A 17267-nucleotide genomic window follows, 5' to 3' on the forward strand; every position below is an offset into this window, starting at 1 on the left:
AGAAAGATTGTTAGTTTGCCAGAGAAAAAGCTAGTGGCTACATCCTAAGGAGGCAAAGCTCACAACAAACAAATAAAACCAGAAAAGCTAAATAACTTTGAAAAGGAACTGAACCCACATGTTGGAATTGTGAACCAACAGCAATTCCCCTAATAAAAATATTTTATTTTTTATTAATTTTTAGAGCACAAAATTGCTTATATTTTTTCCATCCACTAGTCTTCCTTTTTGAAAAGAAACTTCTTTCTCTTTCTGAGAAAGACTTTAGGGAAAAAAATGCTAAGGTTTTCTTTCACTTTTTTTGGAGGGGGGGTAGGTGAGAAGAGTCACATGACACAGCAGGCCTATCCTGGAACTCAGAGTGTCACCGAGGATGGCCTCAAACTGCCTTAGCTTTGTCAAGTGCTAGGACTGTGGGTATGCAGCACTGTGCCTAGCAAGATAAAAAGTGCAAAATGATAGCTGCGTGAATGAACAATGAATGAGCGTGCACACACACACACACAGTCACACACACACACACAGTCACACACACACACAGTCACACACACACACACAGTCACACACACACACACAGTCACACACACACACACAGTCACACACACACACAGTCACACACACACACACAGTCACACACACACACAGTCACACACACACAGTCACACACACACACAGTCACACACACACACAGTCACACACACACACACAGTCACACACACACAGTCACACACACACACAGTCACACACACACAGTCACACACACACACACAGTCACACACACACACACAGTCACACACACACACAGTCACACACACACACAGTCACACACACACACACAGTCACACACACACACAGTCACACACACACACAGTCACACACACACACAGTCACACACACACACACAGTCACACACACACACAGTCACACACACACACAGTCACACACACACACACAGTCACACACACACACACACAGTCACACTGTCAGTAGCTGCCCAAAGCTGGCTGCTCTCTGTCATGGAGCCCTCAGAGCCTGGATGGGAGTGTTTAATACCTAAATCTGCTTCAGTGAACTCAGACCATAAGCAAAGCCAAGAAGAAACTAGGGATATTCGGCCTGAGGAGAAAACTTCAGACAATGGATGACGGCCCTTACAAGGGCAGTTTGGCTTCTAGAAAGAATCTAAGAAAACCTGTGTTCTAATAGTCTTTTCAAAAGCAGCAGAGTTCCCAGTGTCAGAAGAGCCCAGGTGGGAGGAAGTAGAAGTGTTTTCAAGTGTTTTTCTCTTGGGGAAGAGGATATATGAAATGCCTTGAAAGCCTGTAAAACTCTGAGATTTTTTAAAGTAGGAAAGCCACTTCATAATTTTGGTTCCTACTCTCTCTCAAATGCGACTGGTTAGTGTCTCACTCATTTGGTCCTCTTTTTAATAATTAGGAAAAGCTTAATTGACAGGCCTTACCGACTTTTGAAGAATTACAGACACTGGCTGACACGTCTGAAAATATCCCCTTCAGGCCTCCAAACGTCTCTACAAAGTAATACTTGTCACTTGACCCTGCCATGGCTAACAGCTCCCAGCTATTGGCACCAGCAATCCCCACGGCCAGGACGAGAATGCCTTTGTCCCTCAGTGCCTTGGCAGTGGCGTTGAGCTTGTCTGCATCATGAGATTCTCCGTCGGTGATCACAATGAGAACTTGGGGGACTCCCTTGTGTAGACGACTGCCCCGGGCTTCGGTGAACATGTGATCTGAGAAGGCCAGGGCCTCAGCAGTATAAGTATTGCCCCCCATGGGCTGGTCCTTCTGGAGCACCGAAATCACCTCCAACTTTGTGCCTAGCTCATCCAGATAAAACAGCACTTCTGGGTCATCAGCATACTTCAGAGCTCCAAACCGAACCTGATTCTTGCCCACGTCAGCTTTTTTCACCAGGCCGATCATAAAGTCCTTCATAATGTTATATTCTTGATAGTCGATGCTGCCAGAGCTATCGATGACAAACACAACATCCAAAACTTCAATCCTCTTGCATTCTGAAAAGAAAACATTTGAGATTCAGTGTGGGAGGTTCCCCAACTTCCATTCCGTGGCTGGTGCTTTCTCTCTGTAGGAACATGCTATGCATCAGACAGCCGACTCTCTGGATAAGAGACACCTGCACTATTGTGCTGCCAATACTTCGTAATGCTCAGGTGAGCTTTTAGAACAAGGCAAGTGTGGTGTGAAACCTACTACAGAGGTGAAATGGCCATCCCCAAACCACCAAGACCATCAGGAGTATAATCTCAACCTTTAGACTAAAATATGAAAAATCATAACGCTGTACGGATTTTCCCATATAAATGATCCCTTCCGCATATGCTTTCATTGATACAGGTTTACTTTTAGGTTATAGGAGTCCTGAGACTTTATTAAGATCCCATGGGGAAATGGCGAAACAAGGAAAAGAATTTAAGAACACTATTTTTATCATGGTTCTATGTTGTCTGATTTCTGAACCTAAACTTTCTTCCTTTTTGCTTTTCTTGAAATATTTAATTCCGTTATTAGAACTCATCATAAAAAAGTAGGCTAGTTCTCATTTAGCTCAAGTATGTTGTCCTAATATGACATTCCTGTGAACTTGTTACGCCTGAGGTCAGCACTATGGCAAAGGGCAGGACAGTCCCAATTCCTAACTCATCTAAAGGAGCACATCCAACTGGGAGTTCTAGTGCTTGGCGCCTCCTTTCTGGAGAAGTGGAGTCCTGGGACACTCATTCGGTCTTGACGTTGGTAGTACACACTCTCTTGGGGTCTTAGGAAAAGTAAGATCCACATGTCTGTTAGCTCATCCATTCTGGAGAAACACAACTGTGAGAAAGCACTCCCCCACTGCCCAGCTGGCTTTCACATTTCCATCATTTGTGAGCCCCTTGCCAGCCATGTGGTGGACTGTTGAAAACACAAGAGCCAGTGTACTCAACACTGACTGAGTGGAGGTCATGTGTACAGAGCCAAAACTCAAATTCCCAAGAAAAGCTGACTCCTCTGAAGAACTGGGTCCCCAGCTGTCTGCTGGCTATGAAGCTTGCTTAGATTACTCAGGAACTTGGGGAGAAGTTTGCTCAGTATTGGAGCCCTTCAAAGAGCTTGTATTTATTATGGATGGCATTGCCAGGGAACAAAAACCAGATGCAGGCCTCCTTCTATCAAACTTGGGATGACAACCACCAGACCCTACAGTGGGAGTTGAATGCAATTGTTCCTAGAATAACAAGACAATGTCTCTTCTCCCTTAAAAGTCTGAAAATACATATTTTTTAGAATGAATTTTATCGTGTTTCTGTCATTAAACCCAGAGGTCACAGAACAATTTAGCCACTTATATTTGCTTGTCTTCTGTTAGTATATTTTGGGGGGAGACAGATACTGGGGTTCAGCCCATCATCTTGCGAGAGCTCTACCACTGAGATGCATCTTCACCATGGAGCTTTGGTTTGCCCACTTCCATTACTCTGCAATATTATAGGAAGAGTGGGCAGCATGTCATTTACTTCTCTGGAAGCATCTATTGCTCAAGTTCACTTACTACAGCCATCTTTTATAAGATCTGGTAGACAGTTTTTTATAAACATTTCATTTGATCAAATAGATGCTAAGCCAAACACATCTTTCTGCTCAGGAGCTTATGTTCCTCTACCAATGTGTCCACAGCCCATGTGTGGTCTAATGGCACAGACATACAAGGTTGGGCCCCTCATTGGAAAGTTGGGCCAACATGTGGTGGGACTCCTGTTACATTGCTCATGAGATCATGCTAAACTGGACTCAGAGCTGAAGTGGCTGCCTTGTGTAGGTCCCACCCTTCTCTGTTGGGCTTTCCTTCCTCCCCTCCTGGAAGCACTTCCTCAGTGGACCACTTCCACAACAGCTCTTGACAAACCCACTCCTTCCAGGGAACCTGACATAAGACCTGGTGACATCATTTTTTTCTTAAAGAAGTAATTAATCACATTAAGACTATTATTTATCTGCAAATGGGAAAGCTAGGCAGACCAAAACATCTCTTTATGAATTTTTTTGGTGGGGGACATTGAGTCAAGATCTTACTCTGTATTTCAGACTAGCCTGAAACTCATTATGTAGCCCAGGCTGGTCTCAAACTCACGGCCATTTTCCTTTCTCAGCTTGCATACTGGGATTACAAGCATGAGTCACCACACCCAGCTGTTACCATTTAACTCAAAATGTCAAAGGCTCTAAAACATTTTGATTAAGAAGCTTACAGCATCCGAATGTAATTCTATTTAGTTCCCCTTTTGTGACTGTGCACATGCTTACCTTCACGGGGACTGCATATTCCCAGAACAAGGTCATCTTCAATATGCTGCAGAATGTCAAAGTTCTCAACATAGAAAACCATCTCTGGTTTCCCACTGATCTCCTCGAGCTGGGTAACATTAGAGCCGAATACTCCCACGGAGTAGATAATCACACCTTCATTCCTAAGTGCAACCGCTGGTTCCCTCACTATGTCCTGAGCCTCACCGTCTGTGATGAGAATGAGAAACTTCCTGACATTGGGCCGGGCCCCTTTGTCGGGACTGAAGTACTGGGACACAAACGTCAGGGCACTGCCTGTCAATGTTGTTTCTCCAATGTGAGACATTTGGTCGATGGCGTTGGAAATGTCACTTTGGGACATGAATGTGTTGAGCTGAAACTCCTCCCTGTTTTCGTGGCTGAACTGGACCACGCCAATTTGCACCCGGTCTGCCCCAATCTGGGATTTGCTCACCAGGTTCTTCATAAACGTCTTCATCTTGCTGAAGTTTTCAGGTCCTATGCTGCCAGAACTGTCCACCAGAAACATGATGTCTGCTTTCATGTCTCTGCAGGCTGTGTGGGAGAAACTGGGATGTTTATTTGCATCAATGCATATAAAAATATTAAGTGTTCATAGGAGAACCTAAATCACAGATAATTCTATGTTTAAGCTCAGTATGTTCATCATAAAGATAGTTAGGTAAATAAAGCAATGCAGGCGATAAAAGTCAAGACTCTTTTGTTCCTTAGTAATTAAGGATCTCAACATCAGCACCACCAGGGGCCAGGTCATTTTTACTGTAGTAGTGCTCATGCCAATCTGTAAGAGGACTAGCAAATATCTTGGCTTCATCCATTCAGTAGATGCCAAGAAAACCCCCTACTTAGGACACTAAAAATGTCTTTACAAGTTACCAGATATCCTCAGAGAGTAAGAACCCCGAGTGGAAGTTAGCGGTGTAGTGCTCCAGAGAAAATCTTACAAGTTCATTTATAAAATGAAATGCCAAACAGATGGCCATGCTCCTCTATGTCAGAACACCTTTGTATTATACACATGACACCTAATCATACATCCTTAACAGGGCCTCATTAGAGAGAATCCCTCCAAATGCCTCTGTCATTCTTCAGATGTTAACTTACACTACCATGGAGTTTTGTTTTGTTCTGGAGAGAAAAATATAATCACACAGGCCAGTAAACTCAACTTAGAAATGTGTGTGGCCCCAATTCTAACAGTGTCCCTTTGTGAGCTGCTGTCTGAAGGTCAAGCTTCATCCTCTCTTACCTTCTTCTGCACAGATCTCTTGAACCACCTGGTTCCTTATGTCCCTCAGGGCATCGAATTCATGCACGTAGTAAACTCGCTTTTCCTCTCCCGCAATCTCCCGCAGCTGCGTTTGGTTGGCTTCCTTGACTCCGATAGCATACACACGGATGTTTTCCTCTCTCAGCCTGTTAGCAGGCTCCAGGACACTGTCCTGGGACATGCCATTTGTCAGAACAACAAGGTGGCACGGCACTTTGCTTCCTCGCTGCTTCTTTGCTTTTTGTAGCAGCTTCAGTGTGAAGTTCAGGGCTGCACCTGTGTTGGTGTTCCCGCCCATCTGTCTGATGTTCTCGATGGCTTTGCCCAAGTCAGGCTTGTTGGTGTATTTATTGATCCCGAACTCCAAGTCCCAGGTGTCAGCGTACTGCACAGCCCCAACCCGTACCTTGTGGGGAGCAATGTTGAACATGCCCACCACCTCTGACAGGAAGGTCTTCATTTCGTGGAAGTCTGTGGGCTGGGTGTTCCCTGAACCATCAATGAGCAGATAGATATCTGCTTCTTCTGTGTCCACACAGGCTAAAAACAAAACAAAACATTGAATGTAGCATTCTGGGCAAATGTAAAAGAAATGAGGGTAAGCACCTAGAGAAGAAAGATGGGATTGGCTTCCTGGCATCACAGACTTGCTCTCCTTGCTTGGGGATGGGGGCTCACCATCACTTGGGTGAAATGAGTTGCTTCAGACTGTCAGATTGTAACCCTAATTCTCTGCTATGGATAAGGGTAAATGTAAGTATAGGAAAACTAGAAATTGCTACTTGCAAGTTGCTTTTCTCCATTAGTAAGTCATACTCCAAGTGAAGTGCTATTTTGTGGAATGGATGATGTGTGTCAGGGCACTGCAAGCATGTGAGTTCTCTTTCCTGCAATCTAGAAAAAAACTATTTACTTCCTGCCCAGTCCTAGTCCTGAGATCCAGTAGGGATGTTGTCAATGACCTTGAGTGTGGGACACAGTGATAAAGTAAATAAGCTATAAATAATTGTTACATAATATATACAAACATTCTTACATATACACAGATATAAAAATACTGGAGTATTCATGGGTACATAAGTGCATATGTATAAAACAGTGTACATGCAACCAAACTTACAGGCAATAGATTGTTGCTTAAATTAATTTGTCTTCTACGTAAGTCATGTTGACCATTTATTCTCTAATTTGGCCTTGGGGTTAGAGGAAGAGAAAAGTAAGTAAGAACACATTGCAGGAAAGATCAGGGGAACTGGTGAGAATGAAAATCAGCAGAGGGGGCGGAGAAGGAAATGATGAGTCCAGGACATGTTGAAATAACCAGCCCAGTTAAAGCCATGCCAAAAGGAAATCCCTTTCCCCATGCTCACTTCAGTAGGTTTTAGGGTCCTCCAAACTGGACTTCCTTGTATCCAGCTACACTTACAATTAGGAATTCATTCTGCCCACCCACCTCAGAGCCTCCAAGTCCCTTCTGCATAGACAATACTCAAAAGGTGAGACTAAAGAAGGCTCTAGAATGGCTTTCTCTCAGTGAGGCTTTACCAGATTTGAGGGTCTCGGTCCGTTCTGAGAAGACAGAGACTGTGTGTGTGATTTGGTTCCGCAGCTTCTTCAGGAATGTCTGGTTGTGGGTGGCCAGCTCAGAGAAGTTGCTCAGTTTGGAGACAAATTGTTCTGCGGGGTGAGATGCGATTTTTGCCAGTTGGTCTGGACTGGCCCCCTCGATGCCCATGGTAAAGATGGTCACTCCCTCTCGCCGGAGGTTGACAGCAGCCTTGGTCACGTTGTCCTCTGAAACTCTGTGGGTCACCAGTACAGCAATCTGAGGCACCCCCTGGTTCTTCCGACTGCCCCTCTGTGCACTGAAGACTTCCTTCCTGGTCTTTCTGAGGGCAGCCCCAGTGTAGGCCTGCCCTACGTCGGGAGACAGGCCCTGTATTTGCTGCAGGACCTCTGTCTTATTGACACCCCTGCTCAGGGAACTGATCACCCTCGTCTCATTGCTGTAGGCCACCAGGCCAACTCTCATGCAATTTTCCTTTATGTCAAGGGCAGTGACACTTTCTTCCAGAAATGCTTTCAGATGGTCAAGGTTCTCCTGGCTGCCATTAATGGCCATATCCAACAGGAACACGACATCAGCCACAGAAGGGCCTTGGCAAGCTGTGTGGGGAAAGGGATGAATGAGCACAATTGTAGCAGGAAGGTTGGTACTTCTGCTGGGCATCATAAGATATGCAGGAAACACACTAGAAGTCAGCTGTGTGCTTAAGGAAGCTATGACATGATTGTGAGACTGAGATTCAAAGACTGAACCTCAGCTAAGCTCCTAGCTTTGAGACATAGTGTTTACCTTATAGAGTTGGCATAGGTATTCAATGAGGTGAACTTAGCATGGAGACTGGCACACAAAATTTATTCAGTGAACACTGGCTATTAAGTGTGAAAAACATTTATGTATCACCTCCATTACACTCAACAGCTCAAGCCTAAGAAATGCAAAGGAACGATAATAGGCATGCTTGCATTTTCAATTATTTGGAAAAGACACTAGTAGTAAAGATTCATAATTTTTTAAGTTACCACCAAAAAAGCATTCTGTATTATCAATAGGTCATCTCAAACTGATTTAACTAAGAGGACAAACTGTGAAGAACTCAGAAGCTAATTCAGAATCAAAGAGCAGGCTAGGCAATGTGGGGTGTGTGCTACCTGACTGGAAATCAGGACACTTGATCCAGCTCTGGATATGCATGGCTGTCTCTCAACGCAGCTCTGGCTACACATGGCTGCCTGGCACTGAGGCAGACCCTATCATTTTAGTTCTGTGCTTCAGAAGAGGATTTGGATAATCAGAGGCTGGCATTAGCCTTGGCATTTGTTTCATTATGAGGTTTCAGAAGCTGAAGATTCCCCCCAGCAGCAAATTCGTTTTTAGTGAGCCAGTAATGAAACCACAGCAAGAACAGCCCAGGAAGGTGGATGAGTGGGAATCTGGGTGGCAAAGAGAGAGTGCTGCAGAATTTTAAATGGCCTGAGACTAAATAAGTCATAGAAAACCAAGCCCCATGGGATTTACTTTTTTTTAAATAGCCACAATCACCAAACCTTCTTGAACATGCAGAAATATTTAATACCTCAAAATGCCACCCGTTGGAGGAATGGGGCATTCACAGGATTTTAATGCACTTCTTACCCTGATTTGTTTTCAAAATCATTTTGACATTGATTCTATGCATGCACAGGCTCAGCCCACTGTCCTGATTAAGTTTTCTTTTCAATTTGACACACTTAGGAGACTGTCTCTATCAGATTGGCCTGCAGGCATGTCTATGAAGCATTTTCTTGGTTGCTAGTTGATGTAAGAGGGCCCAGCCCACTGTGGGAGGCACCATCTCTAGACAGGTGGGGGTATATAAGAGAGGTAGATGAGTAAGCCAGCGACAGCAAGCTAGCAAGCCATGTCCCTCCAGTCTCCACTCCAGTTCTTGACTGAACGTCCATCCTGGCATCCCTCCACAATGGACCATAAGCCTGTGAACTAAAACGAACCCTTCCTCACCAAGATGCTTTTGGTCGGTGTTTTATCACAGCAACATAAAGCAAACTAGGACACCCACCTTCTACAATAATGTCATCAGCCATTCCTTCCCTGTACTTAGTCACGTCCTTGATGATCTGTGTCATGTTTGGGGCAAACGCACTGAGGTCTCTGGCAGTCCTGAGGTTGAAATGGAACTGGGATGTGGCCATGGCCTTCAGGTTTTCCTCAGAAGCCTTCTGCACCCCCACCGAGATGATTTTCACCCCATCTTCCCGAAGGGCCTTCGAAGCCTCTTCCACATCATCCTCAGACTCGGCTGAAGCCAGCACCACCAGGATTGGGGGGAACTGTTTCCTGTCTCTTCCATTTGTGGGAGCGGAGAAATAGGTCCTGTGAGCCTCTTGCAGGGCATTGCCTATCTTCAGGGTACCACCGATGAACCCCAAGTTCTTCTTCAGGTGGTTCAGCATGGGGTTCCTGTTCTTGAAGGTGCCCAGCTGGAACTCATTGTGGAGAGCATCGCTGTACTGGGCCAGGGCCACGCGGTACTTGTTGGCCTCTATGGGGAGGCTGCTGATCAACTTGCTGAGGAAATTTTTCACAAATGGGAAGGACTTACTCCCCAACTCATCAGAGCTGTCCACCAGAAACACCACATCTGCATACTCAGGGCCTATAAAATCATAAATATAGTGAAAACTTTTAGAAATCGTCCCCCATGTTTAATGCCAACTGTACACACACACACACACACACACACACACACACACACACACACACACACACACACAGAGAGAAACTTAGTTTTTCTTTGACTTCTGTTTTAGTACCTTCCTGAACATCACACACTCTCTCAGGAAAAAGAAGTGTTTTGCATCATGGTGCGGGTGCTTTAAGACTTCTCATTGCAAAGTTTTGCAACAATGAGCATCATTTTGCAAAGAATTAGCTAACTGGGAATGGGTAAACTTAGCAAAATAAAAAAAGCAGGGGTGTTTGTATCTTTAATGGGCAATTTCCCCTGTCTTTTTTTTACAGAATTGGGACATACACACACACACACACACACACACACACACACACACACACACACACACACTCTGAAAGTTTTCATTTGAAACCGATTCCTTCAAATTGATTGAATGAGGAAACCTAAAAGTCTTTCATTGCAATTCTCACTTAGTCAAGGCCTTAGGTTATCTGATTTATGAATATCATTTTGTATTCTAAAGTGTTGAATCGATGAAGTTTAAGACATCACAAATACACGGGATTGGCTTAATCTGTGGTAAAGTTATTTATAATACATTTAGCAAGTCATTAATGAACATTATGATTGACAAATTTATTTTCGCATAAGCAAAATATGATGGCAGCAAAGAATTTGAGGTGAGAAATGGAATTATAATCTTGGTTTCAACTAAAAACATATTTTATGTTGGAATATGAAAACAATTTTGAACCTTTAACAATTTGCTTGCTAGCTGTCCAGGACTTTAGTATTATATACATATATAATGTACTATCATTATAATATACAATCAAATAAAATATGTATAAACAGTATGTAAATTATGTGTGTATATTATGCATACACATACATATGTATGTGTGTATATATGTGTATATATACACATACATACATATATATTATCTCTGAACTTTTACTACTTTATCATAAAAGCAGATAGGAAGCTGTGTGTGCTTGTATGTTATCTGAGAAAATTCAGTGCGGTTGGATTAAGTGATAGGAAGCCTGCCTAGCATCAGCTAATTCTATAAAGCATTGTCAAGCCATTCAATATTCAGGAGCCTCAGTCTCCTCTACTTTAAAATAAGGGGGCTCAGTTAGCAAATACCCAGGCTACTTCCTTGCTTTAAGATTTCATCACAGATGGTTACTAGATAAATTGCTATCAAGTCTTAACTCCTGTTTCCTTTCTTCCATTGCTAGGAAACTAGCCCTAACCTCTGTCATTCAGTCTCTGTGAGCATCTGACCAAATCAACTGATCTTTTCTTGTCCTTTAAGTGAACTCACTCCCAGCAATCTGAGACTCTACCCTTGATCACACAGCCAGCGACATTCAGGACCTACTTCCAAGGGAAGGCTGGGTAGTCCAGAGAAGCCTGCTCAGGGTGGCTCGATGTATGGCCATCAGTGGCCTTTCTACTCATGCGGAAGTTCCTACATCTTGTGTAGAAGAGACATGTGGCTGATTAGCAATGAGACAGTTCCAGGTCCTTTATCTGTCTAAGCCATGAAATTATGGGTGGGGAATAAAGATCGATTCTTTTTTCAAAGCTTAAGGCTCAGAAAGACATAAAATGATATTTTGAGGGGCAAAGTCAGTGTATTTCCATTAAACTTGTTTCAAGGTTAAAATCCTAGGAAAAGTTATAAAAACCCAGGTAGCTGGTCCTGAATGTGAGCTGGCCCATATTCACCAACTTCTCAAACAGGCTAGAGGAGGGAGTAGAGGATGTTTTGAATTTCATTTCACTGGACATGAGTTACAGACCACTATTACTGACAGCGACAGCTAGGAGCTCTCTCCCTGGGGTAAACACAAGCATGCATTTCTAAGCAACAGCCAACACCCTGCAGCTGCAGCTAAATCTATACATTAGCCAAAGCCAACATTTTTAGTCAAGACAATTAAAGACATTCTGAATTTTCCCGTGCTTAATCTCACAACAGAATTCCCAAGGAGCCAGAATGAGAAAGCTTTCATATATTTTTATCAGTAGCTCGGGATTTCTAAATACAAGGAAACCAAGAAGACAAAACTTTGTCCCCACATTCTTACCACCACTGAAATCAAGCAATGGGAAGCAAATATCCTAACTTAAACATCCAACATTCACTACTAGCTATTGAGTAATTTAAAAAACTATGGAAAGGAAATATTTCTATTTGTTCTTACCAGAGTCTTGGTTCACACAAACATGGAAACAAATCATTGCCAGGAACAAAATGAGCAGCATTTTCGGGTTATAGGCTGAGAAACCCCAACATCAAAGCTGAAAAAGGAAAGCATGGACAATCATGTGAATGTCATTTGTGAATCAAGACTCACATAGATGATGGCAGACAAAATTATGTAATAAACTGGGTGTGAAGAGGATCAAGGGGCGGCTAAGGCCCACTGGTCTTCTAATCTGTGAGGTGCCCTGGAGGAAAATGGAGCTCCCTTAGAGGCACACTTTCCTGGTCCTCAGACCCTGAGGACACATGAGACACTGAACAGTCTGGAGGTGGCCAGAAGCACTGTATTCTCGTTAGTCCATTCCTCATGTCCCAGTGCACCTGGTCTGCTCGCCACTGTGACAATGCTGAGTTCCATTTGTATTCTAGGTATGAGGTAAGAATCCCGTTTTCCTCTTCTCCTTTCCTAGTTAGGTAGTGATTCCCATTTACTTATTCATTTTTCTATTTTTGAAACAAAGTCTAACTGTGTAAACCCAGCTGGCCTTGAACTCAGAGATCTCCCTTTCTCTGCCTCCAGAGATTTTACGCACCACCACCATGCCTAGCTATTTTTCTCTCCTAAATTTTTTATTGTTAATTTTAGATTTTATTATATATTTAAAAGTTGCAAATAAAAATATCATGCACTGCAATTAACCAAAACCAAAGACTACACAACTCGATACAGTTAGACATTTGGAACAGAAGTTTTGCAGCTTCATACTGGATTTTATACTTTCACTATTGAATGTATTTTATATACTTACAATTAAAACCAAAACCTCCATGACGGAATTATAACTAGGAAAACAATTAACCTTGTACTTTTTCGTAAGTGGTGTCCGTACCCTGCATTCAGCCCTTCTTTCTCCCTTATGGTAGCCTTCCTTGTTTTCTTTTCTTCATGCTATTCTGCACCCATGTGTACATTTGTCATTTGTTTACACTTATACATACATCAATGGCTAGAGTCTGCATACAAGGAGAGCATGAAGTTATTTTTCTAAGACTGCATGACTCTGCTTAATATTATACATTCTATGTTCGCCCATTTTTCCTGTGAATTTTGTGATTTCATTTTTCTGCAGACCTGGATAGTATTTTGCCATATAAATAATTCTTACATATTAAATTTCTATTATCCATTCATGTGTTGATGGACACTTATGTAGATTCCAATGATTTGTACTTATTCTTAAATCTGAGAGAAGAGGAAGAAACATGAGCTATGCTTTGATGGAAGATGGAAGTCTCACTCCATAGAATGAGGAACACAGCTTGTGTCCATCTGCCTAGACCCACACAGAGCGAGGGCCTAACTCACTTGGCCTAAGCATTTTCAGCTACCCTAGAATGTCAATAATGGAGTTAAACAGAATATTAAATACATTACAAATAAATATAGGACCATGGAGGACTTTTTCAATCATTTCCCCACTAAACAAAAAGTGAGCTGATCCACTTTTTTTTTATTTTAAACCTCAAATAATAAGTCCCTGTCCAGCTTAGTTGTTACCCAAATGTGTACTCACAATACCAGCTATGGCCATTTAACTCCACTTCAGGTCGTCCCTCAAGCTTAACATCTCACATGCTTAGAAAAAGGACTCTTGACTGAGGAATTCTACCCTATTTCCCTGCCTGCTCCATTGTCCCTTTGACATTCACCACTTTGAGGCTGTTCTAGTCCTTCACAAGAGTCTAGACAATTCACACTTTGGAATCCATGTCAATCATTGGCCCTAGTCAAGTGGAAATAAGTGGGCTGGAACTGGGCTCCTAAGAGGTCATTTTAGGTTAGCCTTCATATTTTAAAGTAGTTGCACCTTAAAATAGGATGCCCATACTATCATCTGCATATGAATTACAAGTGTGTATAAGAACTAGCAAGTGCTGTGTGTGTGTGTGTGTGTGTGTGTGTGTAGAGAGAGAGAGACAGACAGACAGAGAGAGAGAGAGAGAGAGAGAGAGAGAGAGAGGACTATGACAAAACAAGCAATGGCAATGATCTTCAAGTCTAAGCTTGGGCATCAGGGCTGGGCTGGGCTGGAGCTCAGTGGCGAAGGGCTTGCCTCTACCTTCAGTCCCAAGTCAAACAGCATAGAAGGCAAAGATAATGGGCTTATTTTTATTGTACTAACGCATAGACAAGTGCCCATGATTTATATGCTGGTGTGCTACCAAAGATGACCAGATTCTTTCATGGGTATTTCAAAAATATCTGATCTCTTAAGGATATATGAAGAAAGAATGAGTCTTAAGGTAATTAGCATAACATTTGAGTTCCCAGTATACTTCACCTTACTACCATAGTATCTTAATGCTGATTGCCTCTCATTATAGAAACAATGTCTCTTTAATATGTATTCTGCTGCATTACATCCATTCAGGTTAATGCAGCTTTTTTGGAAGTTAAATGTGATGAAATAGTTTTTTTTTAATTCTAGTCTTTGTAAACTTTATGCAATGCAGAACTTTCTACTGCAGCTGTGAAGCTATCTTGGTCACCCAAGCATTGGCTCCAAGCCCAGAATGTTCAGAACCTGACCAAGCCTTCTCTTGAGGTTTTGGGAATCATGGGTCACAGTGAGACTTTTGCCCCACATGAGCCAACTCATAATCCAGGCCATATCTACAAAATAAGATATTTTAGAGGCCAGGGGAATGTAGAAGCAACTTTGGCAACATTAAGATAAATGTCATTTCTCTTTTATTTTTAATTGAGGCATGTAGGACATATCAGTTCTACGCACTGGTTTTCTTTTTCTTCAGAAGTAAGTGTGTGATCTGCTGTTTCACTGGAAGAAACATTGGGTCTTTGCCATGGTGTTAAAGATAAATGGCTGTTTACTCATTAACCCTTAGAGGTGCTACAACTTCCCTCCTTCAGACGGTTCTACTCCCACCCAACTCAAAGGGAAGACAGGGAAATGTTTTAAGGGAGCCTTAGGTCTATGTTAAGATGCTGCAGGACAAGTCCTTAGCAACGCTGAGATGAAGGAATATGGCCTCAATGATGACAAAACAAATGCTCAAGCAAGTTAACTGCTAATGTCACATTTTCCAGAATCTCTCAAAGGTTCATAAGCTGATCATACTTGAGCAAAGTCATCGGGTGACCTTGTCAGCCTTCAAAATCAACACTTTTCTGTGTTAGCGTGTTTGGCAGAGAGGAAAGAATACAAACTCCAAAGCTTTGTGATTGGGGCTCTGCTGGTATCTAAACTGTCACATGATGCTAGACAATGCCACCCCACCTCCCTAGGTGCCTACAAGGAAGCACAGGGATTCTAGTCTTGTGTCCAGAAGGCGCAGGATTTAGTAACCTGAATCTAGCCCCTATAATCCAATAGAGAAAAACCAAATAAAAAGCCAAAAACAGTGGCAGGCCTGTTAGTGTGAGGTCAATAATCTCAGTATTTGGGACACTGAGACTGGAAGATCCCAAGTTCAAGGTCTACCTAGACTACAGAGTAAGTTTAAGGCCAGACTGGAAAACTTAACAAGAAACCTGTCTCAAAACAAAATGTACATTAAACAGCATGCAAGTTAGACATATAGCTCCACGGTAGAATATTTACCTAGAATATGCCAGTACTACAACAAACTGACTCAGGAATAGGCAGGCTGGCAGCAGCAGCAGCAATAACAAAACACTATTGGAATCCTTTAGATCTCAACTACATGAAGCACAGGAGACTAAATATTCAAAGGCAAATTCACTAGATAGTAACTATCCACTTAGAAACTGGAAACACAGCTGCAGTCCCAGAGAAACACAAACAAAAAATGTTCAGATCAGAAATAGGTAAACTAAAAAACTATTTAAAATTTAGTTGGGCTTTGAAGAGACAAATCACAGAGGATTGGTCAATAAAAACAGCATTTTGTTCATCATAAAGTCTCCTTTTAAGAAAAATGACTTAACCAGGCCCAACCTGCTAGGATTTTCCCCAAGCCTAATCATTTGAGGAAAAGGCCCCTTTAGCCTTTGTTGTATTAGTCATCCATAGTGAGGGCCCGATACCTGCCTACTCCTGTGTGTCAGTCCATTCCTATGGAAGTAGAGCTGAGGATTATGGGTAAATTCACCATCTGGAGGCCAGGCTTTCTACAGGTCTAAGAGCTAACCACAGAACATCTCCTCCCTTGCCTGTCGACCACAGAATTACTGAATGCCTATTCACAGAAATTCGTTTTACTCCTTGTATCATGTCAACTCTCAAGAGCATTACAAGTCAAAATAAAAAGGACAAAACCACAACTTGAAGAGACTCTACAAGCATTTGAACCAGACTCAGATACAATTTAGATTATGGAGTTAACCCAGGAATTTGAAAGTATATGTACCAGGCAAGAAAAGTCAAGCAACACGCCAGACACTTCATCTCCAGTGAAGGACCAGAAGTGTCTGCCGGGAAACAGAATGCTGTGATGGAAGTGGAGAATGCCTCAGAAGGGATTGCTAGACTAGTCCCAGAGATGAAAGAACCTCTATGCACGCAGTTACCTCAGCAGAAACCTCCCAAACTGAAAGAACAAAAGAAGAGGAAGAAGATGAAGAAGAGGAAGATGAAGAAGATGATGATGAAGAGGAAGAAGAAGAGGAAGAGGAAGAAGAGGAAGAGGAAGAAGAGGAGGAAGAAGAGGAGGAGGAGGAAGAGGAGGAAGAAGAAGAGGAGGAAGAAGAGGAGGAGGAGGAAGAAGAAGAAAGAGGAGGAGGAGGAAGAAGAAGAAGAGGAGGAAGAAGAAGAAGAGGAGGAGGAAGAAGAAGAGGAGGAGGAAGAAGAAGAAAGAAGAGGAGGAGGAGGAAGAAGAAAGAGGAGGAGGAGGAAGAAGAAGAAGAGGAGGCAGAAGAGGAGGAAGAAGAAGAAGAAGAGAAAGAAGAGGAGGAGGAAGAGGAGGAAGAAGAAGAGGAGGAAGAGGAGGAAGAAGAAGAGGAGGAAGAAGATGAGGAAGAAGAAGATGAGGAAGAAGAGGAGGAGGAAGAAGAAGAGGAGGAAGAAGAAGAGGAGGAGGAAGAAGAAGAGGAGGAGGAAGAAGAAGAGGAGGAAGAAGAAGAAGAAGAGAAAGAAGAGGAGGAGGAAGAAGAAGAGGAGGAAGAAGAAGAGGAGGAAGAGGAAGAGGA

General features: G+C 42.7%; 1 protein-coding gene across 5 annotated transcripts in view; it reads right to left on the reverse strand.

Moving 5' to 3' along the window:
- The window catches only part of Col6a6 (collagen type VI alpha 6 chain), a 114940-nt gene that overhangs the window by 81565 nt on the left and 16108 nt on the right, over positions 1 to 17267 (reverse strand). For all 5 annotated transcript variants that reach the window (XR_002383816.2, XM_040739623.1, XM_040739622.1 and 2 more), the window contains exons 2-7: positions 12096 to 12192; positions 9246 to 9842; positions 7168 to 7788; positions 5602 to 6162; positions 4329 to 4886; positions 1463 to 2038 (exon numbers count right to left, since the gene is read on the reverse strand). Coding sequence is in view for 4 of the 5 variants with exons in the window: in XM_040739623.1 (XP_040595557.1) it covers positions 1463 to 2038; positions 4329 to 4886; positions 5602 to 6162; positions 7168 to 7788; positions 9246 to 9842; positions 12096 to 12156 (2974 nt within the window). In the remaining variant the exon portion in view is untranslated. The remainder of the gene's footprint in view (positions 1 to 1462; positions 2039 to 4328; positions 4887 to 5601; positions 6163 to 7167; positions 7789 to 9245; positions 9843 to 12095; positions 12193 to 17267) is intronic.

This window comes from Mesocricetus auratus, unplaced genomic scaffold (genome assembly GCF_017639785.1).
Source record: "Mesocricetus auratus isolate SY011 unplaced genomic scaffold, BCM_Maur_2.0 Super-Scaffold_100691, whole genome shotgun sequence".
NCBI classification, from domain to species: Eukaryota; Metazoa; Chordata; class Mammalia; order Rodentia; family Cricetidae; genus Mesocricetus; species Mesocricetus auratus.